General features: G+C 41.0%; 1 protein-coding gene across 1 annotated transcript in view; it reads right to left on the reverse strand.

Annotated features, from left to right (window-relative positions):
- The window catches only part of RYR3 (ryanodine receptor 3), a 372359-nt gene extending 357966 nt beyond the window's left edge, over nt 1-14393 (reverse strand). The window contains exon 1 of the mRNA XM_048484286.1: nt 14221-14393. Within this exon, the coding sequence (XP_048340243.1) occupies nt 14221-14271 (51 nt within the window). The 5' untranslated portion in view covers nt 14272-14393. The remainder of the gene's footprint in view (nt 1-14220) is intronic.
- Between the last annotated feature and the right edge of the window lie 522 nt (nt 14394-14915).

The following is a 14915-nucleotide window of genomic DNA, read 5'->3' on the forward strand; positions in this document are numbered from 1 at the left end:
GGATAATGTTGCAAAATAAAATGTCACAGTCTATTTTTATAAAGTATGATAAAAAAGAATCAGTAAAATGATTTCATAGCATCATTGAACAGAAACTTCTCTTTATTTAGCATCAAAGACATTCTACTGCCTCTGGTAAGGATGATCTATGATGAAATGTATTCCAATAAGATAAAAAGTTATTTATCGCTAGTGAATGGCAGAAATTGCTAAGAATTATGACATGCTCACCAAATGCTGAAGTGGTTGAGCAAGCTTGTGAAGTTCAACATTAAAGAATTGTGATTTTTATTTAAATTCACATAAGATCCATCTTCCAAAAGGAAATTAATGATGATTTGACATCTTTACCTAAGAGAGTTTCAGTTCTTAAATTGCTTCAGGAGTGATTAATTCCTCTGCAAAGAACATTTTATATTATCAGAGCAAAAACCACTCAAAATAAATGCCTGGACTTAAAAAGTAAAGTGTCCAAAAGTCATTTTCACTTTTAAAATTGAGATGGTTCCATGGTCTTTTAAGAACCACAGTTAGGCCAAATTGTTATCAAGAAGGATAAGCAATCTGTGATTGTTTGCTGAGTCAAAAAGTAGACAAGTAGTGGCAAATAGCACAATGAGAAAGTAGTCAACTTCAGCCAAGTGCATTCTTTTGATAGAAGAGAGAAGATGAGAAAATATAAGGAATTAGAGAAGCTAAAGCAGAACATGACAAAGTGTGAAACCCAAAGGGCTTCCAAGGCTTTACAGAAGTGATATTCAGTGGCTTAGGAGCTATATGAGGTCCTTTGACATGCAGTCTATGGCTATTCTGAGCATCAATCTCCAATGTGGCCCCCATTCCAAGTTTCAGGACATGATCGTGCCAAGTGAGGCTTCTGGTTCCCACCTTGAAACCAGAGCCATTGAAGGGACTGAAGAACAAATAAACTGCAAACTCCCTGTGATACAGGCCTCTGTGATACTAGGCAATGTAAGTAAATAGCCTGTTATTTCCGACACCTTCCATCCTTCTCTGTGGTCTTGACATTTTCATTCAGGAACCAAGACAGCTGCCAGGAGGAAAGCAAGATGACCACAGTGAAGTGAGAGTAAAACCACAACCATGGCAGTTACCCCGAAAAAACCACAACCAGCTCTTCTTATAACATCCTAAAGATGTTATATTTATGCTGCGCAGAATCCACCAGTGTTGTATATGCAAGAACAGCCCAGTTTCTTACGAAACTTTAAATTAAAGATACTAGAAACTGGAAATTACAGAAGGGAATGTACTTGTCCAATAATAGCCACAACTAGTGAACTAGTTGCTACATAATAGATATTTCTATGATAATTGGAGGATTTCATTGTTTCCTGTTCAATACATCACAAACAAACATCATATACACACTTTCAGGCAAGTCTATATTTTTCAGGGCTTATGACAGATGCACAAGAGAAGCCAAACAGTCATATTCTACCTCTTAATCTTCATCTGAAAATGGTATGACTGATTTTGCAGACAGGACACCAAAATTAATAAGCATGATGTTCAGGCTCCTCTGTATGCACTTCATCACGATCAGTTGTCTTGTCCCCACTAGGGTCAATCCAGTTGGCCTCAGAAATGGGAGAGATCTTTCCCATCTTGATGGGGGTGGGAGGTAGACTTCCCTCTTAACAGAAAGAAGTCCTACTCCTTCCTCCTTGACCTATCTTCATTTTAAAGACCAGTAGTCCCTTCCTCTAGGCCTACACCCAGTGGTGGGATTCAGCAGGTTTGTACCACTTCGGCAGAACCAGTTGTTAAAATGGTGCTTGTATACAACCAGTTGTTAAATTATTTTAATCCCACCACTGCCTACACCAATCCCACTTTTCCCCCCAACCCCTTCAGCTAGGCCTTCCAGTCAATCCCAGGATTCTGCTGTACTCGGGCTTCCCATTGTTCCCTGCTCCTTCATTACTGGCCGCCCTTCTTGCCTGTCCTTGGTAGACCCTGGCATCACCCCTGTCCTACCCCAACACTTGCTGCCTTGCCTGAGTCTCTTGAGTGGGATTATCCAGTAGCTCCCTCTGAGGCACCTCTGCAGGGTAACTATTTCTTCCAGTCAGGAGGACTCCTTCATTGGCTGGCCATCACTGATGACATTGCTGAGGGAAAGTCATTGTAGCCATTTCCTGTAATCTGTGGGAAGTGTTGGGCAGCTCCACTGCAGCCAACCTGTCCTTATCTGGGGGTAATGATACTTCAGAAAATCTGGACTAATGGTTCCAATTCACAAAAGCTTTTGGCTAGAATAAATATTGTTAGCTTTTAAGGTGCCACTGGGCTCCTGATCTTTTTGGGACCAATCAAGGTCTCTTTTGCTGATCTCAGCTAGAGATGCTCAAATACCTGCTGGTTTGATTCATGCCTTGTTGCCAGTTGAGAACAGAGACATGATTTTTCAGTGATTACTTTGATAGTTTGTAGATCTGTTTGTGGGTGTTTAGTAGGTTGCTAACACTGTCCATGCTGTTCAGCAGAATAGGCTTTTTTGTGCATGCAGGTTCTCACACAGCCCAACCAAGGTCTACTACTTCCCTGTCCTTGCTGCATAACTGTTCTGCTCATAAGTTAATAAGCCACCAATAAATATTATGCCTCAATAAAATCCTACCTTTAGATGAAGTAGTCCTCAGTGATGCTAATGGCTGCTTATCAGTTTGAATCAGCAGTGTCCTTGTGCATCCACAGTTTTAAGAATACCTGATGCGAACTGGTTAAGCAGGCATTTGCAGTGCTTGACACAAACCGAACAGACCAAGCGATTGGGCTCACAACTGAGGACTAACTGCAAACACAGTAAGTTTGATCATCAAATGGGTCTATGCAGTAATTCACAGCATCACAAAACACAGCTACTAGACCATAGACAGCCCTAAATCCCTTGGCAATCTTTAAGAAAAAATACCCTCTTCTAATTTTTGGCAATACTTGTAATTCAGACATTGGCTTCAGGCCAAATTTGGACTAGATTCTTTAGCAGCATCAGGATCTCCAAATTAATATTTTATCTCCATGGAATCATTTAGAAAGGCATCAGTATTGATGTCCTTATCTTGCTTTGTCTGAGTCCTGAATTTGCACTTGACGTGCTAAACATTAAATGCAGTTAATTACTTCTCATTGGAACTAAATCCTGAAACTACTATGTAATCCTCCTTGTACCTTAGACTGCAACTCAAGAATATGCAATTTATTACAGGGACTTGTAACTGTCGAAAGGAGAAAGAAAAAGATTTAGGTAAAATCTAGTTCTGTATAAGTTAGTAAATACTCATGGAGTTAACTTTCATAAGGAGGGAGGAGGGAGAATTAAGAATAGTTGGTTTAAATGCAAAAGTTTGGGTGCTGTGTGGTTTCCGGGCTGTATGGCCGTGTTCTAGCAGCATTCTCTCCTGACGTTTCACCTGCATCTGTGGCTGGCATCTCCAGAGGATCTCTCTGAAGATCCTCTGAAGATGCCAGCCACAGATGCAGGCGAAATGTCAGGAGAGAATGCTGCTAGAACACGGCCATACAGCCCGGAAACCACACAGCACCCAAGTGATTCCGGCCGTGAAAGCCTTCGACAATACATTAAATGCAAAAGCTTTTTTAGTAATATTATACACAAGATAGTAGTGAGATGGAAAGTCAACTAGTTTTTCTTTGCTATTTATTCTTTATTCTTTTATTCTGATGTTTACTTATTCTTTTATTTATTTATTTATTATTTGGATTTATTAACCGCTCCACCCCTGTAGGGGGTGCCACTATATGGGTTAATGGTAATTCTATGGGGGATAAAGATTGACACTATGTATCTTCCCATTTTCTTTCCATGTAGGGTGGCTGGTCTACCATGTTTGTAGTTATATGAAGTTATGTTAGATTAGAAAATAATATATACCATATATGGCCAGCCGGGGTAACATTGAATTTCACTATAACATCTTGCCTCCCATGGACGCAAGGAAGAGAAGGAGAGGGGGAGAAATAATTTCTTTCTGACGCCATCAACAAATTATGGTTCTTTTAACTTTGTGAGGGTGGAATGTTTTAGCTGTTCATGTTTTTAATGTATTTAATTGTTGTGAACCGCCCTGAGCCCCTAGGGGGAGGGCGGTTTATAAATTGAACAAACAAACAAACAAACAAATAAAATGAAGATTCTTGGACTCCACATAGATTCTTCAGACCAGGAATGACAAAGCAAAATACTTATCAGAGTTGCAGGTCAACAGGATGAATGGCCCTTTCCGCACATGCAGAATAATGCGCTTTCAGCCCACTTTCACAGTTGTTTGCGAGTGGATTTTGCTATTCTGCACAGTAAAATCCAGCTGCAAAGTGCACTGAAGGTGGTTTGAAAGTGCATTATTCTGCATGTGTGGAAGGGGCCAATATTAACATATGCTCCAATGATATTCCTATCTTAATACCTTTTCAGCAGGATATTTTAAAAATGTTCAACTATATTTTAGAATCATCACTCCAATTCATATTGTAGCACTAGATCTTGACATCTTACACCAAATCAAAAGTTGTGCTGATTGAAGGTTTATGCCCTGATAACACAGCCTATAGCAACTGTAAACTCAGCACTGTGGAGCTAAAAAAAGTTTTTGCTTTGCCATTCTGCTTGTATTTACAACAGCTGCTGCACTGAATTGGAAGCTCATTCCCTCTTCATACAACATACACCAACTTTAAACTCCATATTGAAAAGATTAAAAAGATTTTGATTTCAATACTGTGAAGCTTCAAAAGATTTTGCTTTTGAAATTTATTGTGGACTTTAACTTGAGATTTACCTTTATAAGGACTTTCAAAACTCTGTCTTGAAGCAGTTTATTTTTTGATTTACCTCTGGCTTATAATTTTTCCTTGTATCTGGCTTGTAACAATAAATAGCAGCCATCGAGTCACCGGTGGCAGCCATTGCAGCAGAGGTGAGCAGCATGAGGCAAAAGGGATGGGACAGCCAGCTCTGAGGGCGCAGTTGCAGGGAGCTGCAACGATTGGCCCGAGCTGCAAAGGCGGGAACAGCAGAGTGTTTATAAGCGCCACGCCCCGAGCCTCGGCCTTCTTGGCTAGCCGAGGCTCAAGAGCGACGTGACCCACCCACCCTCCCTAGTTACAATTGTTAATGGTTGACATGTTATATATGGTTTTATTGTTATACCTGTCGTAGCCCGGCAGGTTGGCAACGGAATTGCAACATCTGTGGGGAGAAGCCGAGCCGGGCGGCCGGTCTTCTCCATGGTTGGTGCCCTTAAGGAAGGGCCTGGAGGTGGGGTGGGCCGGTAAGCAAGCCGGTGGGCTTAGCTGGTGCCTGCCACCCCAGCAGGAAGGATTGACACCAAGGGTATCCACCCTGGTGGCTCCTGGCTTCCTGCCAATGCCCCAATAGGGATTGGGGACAGCATGGTCGGGTCAGCAACGGTGCTGACATGCTGATGTTGTGATCCATTTGTCTCCCAGCTTCTTGAGTGTTGTTTGTTAATTAATAAATTGGGCTGCAGCCCAATCTATTTCCAAGTCCTTGTTGTCTTTTTATTTGCCGGGGAAGGGTCTACACCATCTGCACGCAATAACAGTATAATTATGCTATAAGAAATCTTTTCTTTATTGTTGACACAGTTTTTGTTTATTTGGTCATATTGGGTTTGCTGTATGCCATGTCAGGCAGGCAGGGGGTTGAGCCATGGACCTGAGGGACCATAAAGGGCAGCCAGTGGGTTCCGCTGGTGGTTGCTTCCCCACCCACCTGCCCTGTGTTTACTTGAAGATAATTTGGTTAACTTTCTGTTGCACACAGTGTCTTATGTTTTCTTTGTAACAGCTTATGGGTTAGGCATCAAGACAGATCTTTTCTGAGAGCTCACTAATGAGAGCCCATTGATGAGGGTTGTGGCCATATTAAGCAGCATACTCTGTACAGACAGACAGCTAACCTACACCCTCCCCATGTGGCAAGTGGAATATCATTTAGAGACCAGTGCCCACTTGGTTCCCAGTAACTTGCCACTCCACAGTTCCCCCACCCCGAGCAGTGAGGTGTTTTATCGGGTGGGCAAGCAGGTAGTTGAATGCTAGGATGAATTCCCATGCTGCTCTGCTTCTTCACCTCAGTAAATAAGTTGTGGTCAGCAAATTTTGCCAACAAGTGGGTGTTTGTATGCTTATTTGACCTCCATGCCTTTCCTCCTTATCCTCTTCAGATTGGCAACCAATGTAGCTAAATGTCTAGTACTTCAAAATGAAAGGTGAAGTTATCTCTACAAACAGAAATATGGAAAGAAGATATGCTTGATTTAACAGTCAAAGAACAGATAGCATTTAACAGGCAAGATACGGGTGAAAGTATGATGTGGTTAGCCTCCCAGCAAAAGTAAATAGTAATGGTATAGTATTTGAAGAAGAAGAAGAGTTTGGATTTATATCCCCCCTTTCTCTCCTGCAGGAGACTCAAAGGGGCTTACAATCTCCTTGCCCTTCCCCCCTCACAACAAACACCCTGTGAGGTGGGTGGGGCTGAGAGAGCTCCGAGAAGCTGTGACTAGCCCAAGGTCACCCAGCTGGCGTGTGTGGGAGTGTACAGACTAATCTGAATTCCCCAGATAAGCCTCCACAGCTCAGGCGGCAGAGCTGGGAATCAAACCGGGTTCCTCCAGATTAGATACACAAGCTCTTAACCTCCTACGCCACTGCTGCTCCTTTTGCCTTACTTTTCTTCATTGGTCCTTCTCTCCCTCCCCATCCTCTCTTCATATTTCTTCCTTTAAACCTTAATGTTGTAGTATTAAGGTTGAAGAGTGAGTTGAGTTTAGCAACTTTTTGTTTTTGTGAATTTTAACACTGAAAAATTATGAGTATATGATCTCTTGTGAAGATGGTGTACTTCCAGAGCAAGCTTGAATGTTTACCTTGCATTGAATTTATTTATTTATTTGAGATATTTCCATGCTACCTCTTCAAAGCTCTGCTCAAGACAGCTTACGATTAAAACCCACAATATTAGAGCACAAGCCATATTAACAGAGGAAACTGGAGAAAACTGGAACAAAGTTTTGTTGAAGACTTTCACAGCTGGAATCAACTGGCTGTTGTGGATTTTACAGGCTATATGGCTGTATTTGCTCCTAACGTTTACCAACTATAGATGCGAGTGAAATGTTATGAGAAAAAACTACCAGACCGTGGCCACATTGCCCAGAAAACCCACAACAGCCAAAACAAGAGCTAAATTTCCTAAGCTGTCTTCAACATCCTGAATATTTCTAAATGTCCCTAAACACTCAGATTGTATTATACATACACATTTTTAAAAAACAAGATTTTATGTTTCACACGCATTTAAAGCTATTATTTGCACATGCAGTCGTTTCATGAGCACAACTGTCTGTTGCAATTATGCATTGCACAGTACCAAGTCATGTCACCATTTTTTCCTAAAATGATTACTGGAATTCCACAAGCACATTCTTTCTCCAACAACGGCCAGTGAGATGCCTCAGGGAAGATCACCAGTAGGACAAACTGACAATATTTGTTCTTTGTTCCTACAAAATCAAAGATACAGTATCTCTGTCTGGATTTAGAAGTCAGGTTTCTAACTATCTTCACATATCAGCTTTACATCTAATTCTTTCTAAAACATTCACAGCACAGTGCATCATGGTTCCCTACCATACAGTGAAAATTAATTTCATAGTTTTTATGTATTGTCTGAAATTGCATTTCCTACTGTTTCAGCTTAAAACTACTTCCCACTTATTTCAGAAAATAATCCTGCATTTTTCTATGCTGAAAAGGACTACATAATTTCTTTTCCACTAATCATTAGTTCTACACAATATATAGTCTTATAGACCTTGATCATATTCTTCTATTATGGCTACCAACACTGAAGAATGAAGTAAACCTTCTGAACTTTTAACAATTGGATAATGATCGCAATCACTACTTTTGTGTGCCAAGAAAAGCATATGAAACTTTACTTGGCATACAAATGTAGTGATGGGAAATAATTCACCTGCTGAATTTCTGCTTGCAATTATAGGCACAGAAGAACAAACTGTTTCAACCTACACACACATACCTTTTCTTACATACAAAATGTGTTTGTTGTCTGTTTGGAATTTACTAGCAACAGAATAGCATTTTGATTACTGTGTAACCCTGCAAAGTTTAAATATTGTCCTCCCCATATATTACCCACAAATCTACACACTAATTACTAGTGTAGCCATTATCTCACATCTCACATTGGGCAATTTTTTGTCAGATTTCACTTTCACTGTATATGTTTGTGTCTCTGTGTGTGCATTAACTTCACTTCTTGAATCAAAGGTTCTTTTACAATATAATTATGCTGAATTTTTTTTATGGTGCTACATGCATACTCTCGGATTCAAGTAATGACTTCATGTTTAGAAGAGATGGCTGGAAAAATGGTCTGAACAGGAAAAAAGGTAAACGTACAATGTGTTTGACAGATAATACAATCCTAAACTCAACCACCTGGAAGCAAAACTATGGTCTCCAATCACTGTATCGTGGCAACCTTCAAGAAACACAGGCTTATTCCTGCTGCCTCTAATGCTGGTGATGAAGATTCTACATTGTTACCTTAAGTCACTGTGGCCAAAAGAAGCAGCATACAGAAGCCCAACTACCACCTTCACCCTAAAGTTACTGGCCACTATCTAATGGTGCAGTCATGCAAATTAGTTTTGGCAGAGGTGTACAGAGGCCGATTTTGTGCCCCTACATGACCAAAAAGATTGCGTTTTGGCTTCTACCGTTATTAACAAAGACAGGCCACTCTATGCTTACCAGGTCCCATCCTTAGCAGTGGGAGTCCTGTCCAGCCCTTATACACAAACAAATTTCAATAAAATCAATTTAACTTCCACAGGATAAAATCAAGATCCAGAAATGAGTTTATTCCTGGCTAGTATCAGATTGGCCCAAATTTAGCTTCTGATTATTATAATTTGTAAATATTTCAACACAGTTATGAAACAGATGCTCACAGCTGAGAGAATAACAAAATACACAGTGTGTGTATATACGTGTGTCTATGTATATATATGTGTGTATATGTGTGTGAGTGTGTCTGTGCCTTCTCATTTCTAACGTTTAATATATAAGGAGGAGATATGAGCAAATTTTAAAATATGAAATATTAATGCAAATGCAATGATTAAGTCCCACACTAGAAGCCCATTGAAAGACTGGACCATGATCCATTTATTCTTGGTTTTGGATCATTTATCTCTTCAAAGAGGGCAAAAGAGTGACATAAACCTCACAACAATGAAGTAAGTGAGGTCACTAGAGACTAACATGCCTTGGCTACCAAAAGTGAAAATGTCCCACCAATTTAATGGATCTTTGTTCTAAGCTAAAGGGGTTACGGGATCCCAGCCTTGCCCTGAAACCTCAGATGTTTATTCCAAAATGCTCAAATAATTGGTAGGTGAGGAAACAGATCATTAGTGATTATATAACAATTACATTAAAATATCAATGCCCAAACAGCCATCTGATGTTGTTGGGGCAGGGGAGCATTTTCAAAAATAATGCTGTTGATTTGGGCAGGACCTGCAACCATGCATGCCTTATCCGGCACACAGCATGCAAATGAGCTTTGATTGCAATCCTTCCAAAAAGATCAAAACAAACCAGCTTTAAGAAAGATTGCAGTAAAGGGGGAAAACATGGAAGCAGGACACATAGAGGACAAAGTCATGTGAATGCTCCTGCACTGCAGTATGGAAGCCAAGGAGAGTAGGATACCTGTAGAAGCAACTTTACCTGTACTGTCTGTTTTGAAAACCTAAAGTAGTTTAATGTTTGGACAGCAAGTCTCTGATATAGATCCCACCTCTGCCATGAACTCACCTGGTGGGCAGAGCAAGTCCCTATCTCTCAATCTCAGAGTTTTACCTGTAATAAGAGATCAATAATGTCCTTTATGATAAGGTTCTATATAAGCAAGGATTGTTTATATAACATATAGGACATGTTCTGAACATTCTAAATTGCAGTACAGGTTATTATTGTTGTTTACAATGAAGAAGAAGAAGGGTTGGATTTATATCCCCCGCTTCTCTCCTATAGGGGACTCAAAGGGACTTACAAACTCCTTACCTTTCCCCCCTCACAACAAACACTCTGTGAGGTAGGTGGGGCTGAGAGAGCTCAGAAGAACTGTGACTAGCCCAAGGTCACCCAGCTGGTGTGTGTTGGAATGTACAGGCTAATCTGAATTCCCCAGATAAGACTCCACAGCTCAGGCAGCAGAGCAGGGAATCTCCAGATTACAGTACACCTGCTCTTAACCACTATGCCACTGCTGCTCCCGATGATGCCAGATGAAGAGACTAGCATTGCCTCATCACAAAAAGCTTAAGTCATTCCTCATATATTTGAAATTAGAAATAGAGGTTTCCAAGACAGTGGAACAGTTGGCTCAACTCTATGGACATTTTTGCATGGCGGTAGAAGTAGCTGTCCACCAGCATAATTAATGCCAGTGGAGGCATGAGACCATTCGCACAGTTTAGTGCAGGCAGCGTTGAAGCTGCTGAGGCATCAAGCAGAGGCCGCCTCCGGTCTGTGACAGAGCATTTGTTTACCTTGTCTTTTCCGAGGTGGTTCTTAGTGAGTGAGGTGATATAAAGCTCATGCTGCCCTCTGACCCACAGGGGCAGAGAGCAGCATGGATGTGTCCCTTCTCCCTCTAGAGCCTCAGAGGGAAGACAAGGTTACAGTGGAAAGACAAGGCAAACAGGCAGTCCCTGAAAGCGGCGCTCTCACGCCAGTGCCCTTCACAACACACTGGCAGGAAGACGCTGCTTTTCAAAAAAACACACTCATGGGCCACTTCTGCATGGCCCAAAAACAGTGCCCTAGGGATGGTAAAAACACCATCCCTGGGGCACTGTTCACACAGCTGCCGCTTCAGAGCCATATTCACCCCCTTCAAACAGCGCAAAAATGCTGGGTTTTTTAAGCGGTGTCTTCCCATCAGTGTGGTGCGAAGGGCACCAGTGTGAGAGCGTCACTTTCAGGCGCTGCCTGTTTGCATGTGCTGCTTACCTTGTCTTCCCTCCGAGGCTCCAAAGGGTCAGAGGACAATGTGGGCATGTTGCTTCCTCCCTCTGGAGCCTTGGAGGGAAGACAAGGTAAACAATACATGGAGATCGGAGGCAGCTCCATGCAGAGCCGTCTCTGTGATGCGCAGCAGCTTCGTCGCCGCCTGCATGAGGCCATGCGAATGGTCTCGTGCCTCCACTGGCATTAATTATGCTGGTGGACATCAGCTTTTGCCTCCGAGCAGAAACGGTGTGCAACGTATTTTGAAAACAGCATTTTTGAGCCATTGGGGGGGGGGGGTGTTGCAGCAGTGGCAGCTGTGTGAACAGCACCCCAGGGACAGTGTTTTTACCGTCCCTAGGGCGCTGAAATAAAATGCAATTCAAATTCAGAATTTCTTGCATAAAGGATGGCATTGTGTTCAATTCAATAGAGGAACCTCTTCACCCATATTGCAAGGAATCCTGAAGGGCAGTTGTAGGATCATTGGGGAACAACAAAATGTTATGGGCCAGTCTTAAGAAGAGGATGTGAGACCAGCCAAGTTTGAATCCTATCACCTTTCATTTAAGAAATTAACCATTGCAAAAATGGTCTAAAGTAGTCAGCAAGGTATATAGGAATTTTGGATTTCTTTTCTATATACATCAGATTTGGTACTGCAACTCAGACTGAACAATCTGAATGGTGTGAATAAATTCCAAAACAGATCCTAAAACCCTGAAATTATAATCATAATGTGGGTAATAAATTAGAAATGTGTAGACACAAGCACAAGTACAACTAGCATTTAGAAAATACAATTAAAATAAATTGCAGTAGCTTTAAAAAGAATTTTAAAATAGGTGTGAAAATGGGGCAAAAATCAGATTTTCTTCCTCACATGGATTTTACTAATACAGGAGGATATCTAATTGCTCATAAAAAGTATGGGGCCAAACGGAACATCTCTCACACACATGAAGTAGCACACTCAATGGGAAATCCTATTATATAGATGATTTTTTACAACTACATCTCATTTGTTCTAAGCCTAGTACTATGAAATCTAGCCCTCAGCATGTTTGTAAAAGAAGCAATAATGTATGCCAGTCTCAGACTAGAGTTGTGTCTCTCATAAGAAACTATAAATGCTTTAAGAAAAGAGGCTTCTATAGATTGGGACAGGATTTGGGCTAGTAGTTAGTCCAACAGAAAGTGTAGTTAATCTTAAGAATTTATGACCCCTACCACTGAACTTTGTAAAAGGCTAATAATACAAGTCCTTTTCATCTATAGAATTCAGGGAAGGGTTTTAGTAATGGATACCTTTCTTGGACTGAATGGTGAGAGGAGATGAGAGGACAATTTTGTTTTGTTTTGTGTACTTTGGGATGAGAACTGGTGATGCAAAAAACAGTTAGTATTGGGTCAACACAAGGAGCAGTAAGTCTATTGTTAGGCACTATTTCATCAGCAAGAAAAAAAGAACCCCTTTATAAAAACAAGTTCACCTTTATGCCATATGATAAACACCAGTTCAGTAAAAGATTAAGAGAACTTCGACTCCAAGCAATTAATCAGGTTGCAGTCTCATCACATATCATCTTTTTTGCTGCTTGGGAAAAGAGTAAAACCTCTGAAATGAAGCATTTTGGACGGCTATAAGGAAGAGTTCCATGCCAAAGACAAGTTTTGGAAGAAGCAGGACCTTTGGCTGAAAGAAAAAACCAGGGCTGCCCATGACTTAGGTGTTTCAGTAGCAAAATTCTGTGCAGAGTTACTCCAGTTCTAGTCCACTGAAATCAATAACTGCATAGAACTGTGTGATATCTGAGTAAAAGAGGCCCCACATAATATAAATCCATGAGAAATATAATGGAACAAAATGGTGCTTCATTAAAATTACATTTCTTGACAGAAGATTCTCAGTGGCAACTAATTGCCAGCAACACTTATCACACTTCACAGTTCTCAGAAACTGCACCAGGCACCCTTTCTCTCACATCCATCTCTCCTCCTTCGCCCCCCCTAGCCACCTGCAATGGTGGGTGCCAAATACTTAAATTGGACAGTGAGCATCTCTGCTTTAGAAACTCACCTTGTAGAAAGTAGTATTATAAACTGTAAAGACTCTTTTTTTAACGTTTCACACAAAGAATGAGAGAAATGGCAAGGGGTTAGTGGAAGCAAAAAGCATATTTGAAAGTCTGTAGTTCCTGCCATTCATACTTCAATGCATAGGATTTTCAAAGAATACAGAAAGAAAGGATGTCGTCCACCTGACACCAGAAAAGTTAGTGTGTGGATCAGACTCTCTAAAATCAAAATCAATTATGCCAGTTTGCATAAAACCTCATACTTGAATGGTTTGAAACCTCTTTATAGAACATCATGGGAACTGTGGGTTATTACACCGATTAACATAATTGGTCAGAGAAAACTCTGCATCCATTTAAAATAAGCCTACTTTTTGGACAGAGAAGTATGTTTACTTTTGAAATACACTTAGAATAGAATAGAATAGAATCTTTATTGGCCAAGTGTGATTGGACACACAAGGAATTTGTCTCCGGTGCATATGCTCTCAGTGTACATAAAGAAAATACATTTGTCAAGAATCATCACTTGTTCACAACAACACATTCATTATGCCTGTACACTGGCTATAAAGGTTTGTCAGAACCTATTGATCATTTTTAACATCCTTGCACCTGCAAAGCTACTCTTAATTGTTGGTGAAATGTAACCTACCCAAGTTTCAGAGGTCAGGTATCTAGGCATGCAGTATTTAGTAGCCCAAGTTCGAAGTTGACAAGGATGCTTCAAAACAGAAGGAGCACACAATAAACATCTCTCTTCCTGTAACAAACTGGTACTGAGCTAGCTAGTAAACACGTTTAAAGGGAAATGGAACTGAGAACGCTCAAAGCCTGTCTCTTTCAGAACGAATCTTTTGCGTTATTTTCCTCTTCCCAAATAATTCTCCCTGGGTAACCAAGCAAAGGATAGAGGCTGAGGAAAATGTTATTTTGTAATGCAACACGGGAGGATCAGTTAAGAAAACACAGGGGGAAAGAAACTGGTTCCTGACCTAGAAAAAAACAACAATCAGATACTTACAGTTCGTAGGAACTGTATTTCATCTTCTCCTCCTTCACCCCCTTCAGCCATGGCTTTGGAGGAGGTAGCTCTGTTCAGTCTCTGATTGCCTCAACGGGCAGCAGCTTGCCGAGTTCAGCACAGCTCTTTTTTCCCCCTATCGGTATTAGCATATAGCTAATCCATAGCCATATAGGGAGCCCAGCTAACTCTACTGCACTGCAGACTGTCATTCAACCCCCTCACTGCCAGAACCAACGGAGCTGCCTTCCCTAATCCACAGAAAGCTAACCCCTCTTGTCCCTCCACTCCCTCCCCCTCCCTCCCCCTCAGGAGAAACCTATCATTGGAGGCATTGCAGAAAGCATCATTAAGGTTTTATCTCCCCATTAAATGTCTGTTGAAAGCACAATAGTGGGAAAATGTTAATGAAAGCAAAGCTTTCTTTCCCATTTTGCTCGATTACTGCTTCCCGTTGGTTGATTTTTTTTGTATGTAAAAAGTGTCACCATCAGCATCTCTTCTCTATTGATGATTATTCAAAGGAAGATACGATCACTAGCCTTCCTAGGATGACAATTTTAACAGCCCACGTAAGCTAATTGATGCCTTTCTATAGAAACAGAAATAATTCTCTGGCAAGACTATTTAATCATATGAAGGAAGAATGTGCAGTTGTTAGTCATGTTATCATTTTTCAGCCATGAGTTTGGGAG

The sequence above is a fragment of the Sphaerodactylus townsendi genome, linkage group LG02, assembly GCF_021028975.2.
Source record: "Sphaerodactylus townsendi isolate TG3544 linkage group LG02, MPM_Stown_v2.3, whole genome shotgun sequence".
Classification (NCBI taxonomy): domain Eukaryota; kingdom Metazoa; phylum Chordata; class Lepidosauria; order Squamata; family Sphaerodactylidae; genus Sphaerodactylus; species Sphaerodactylus townsendi.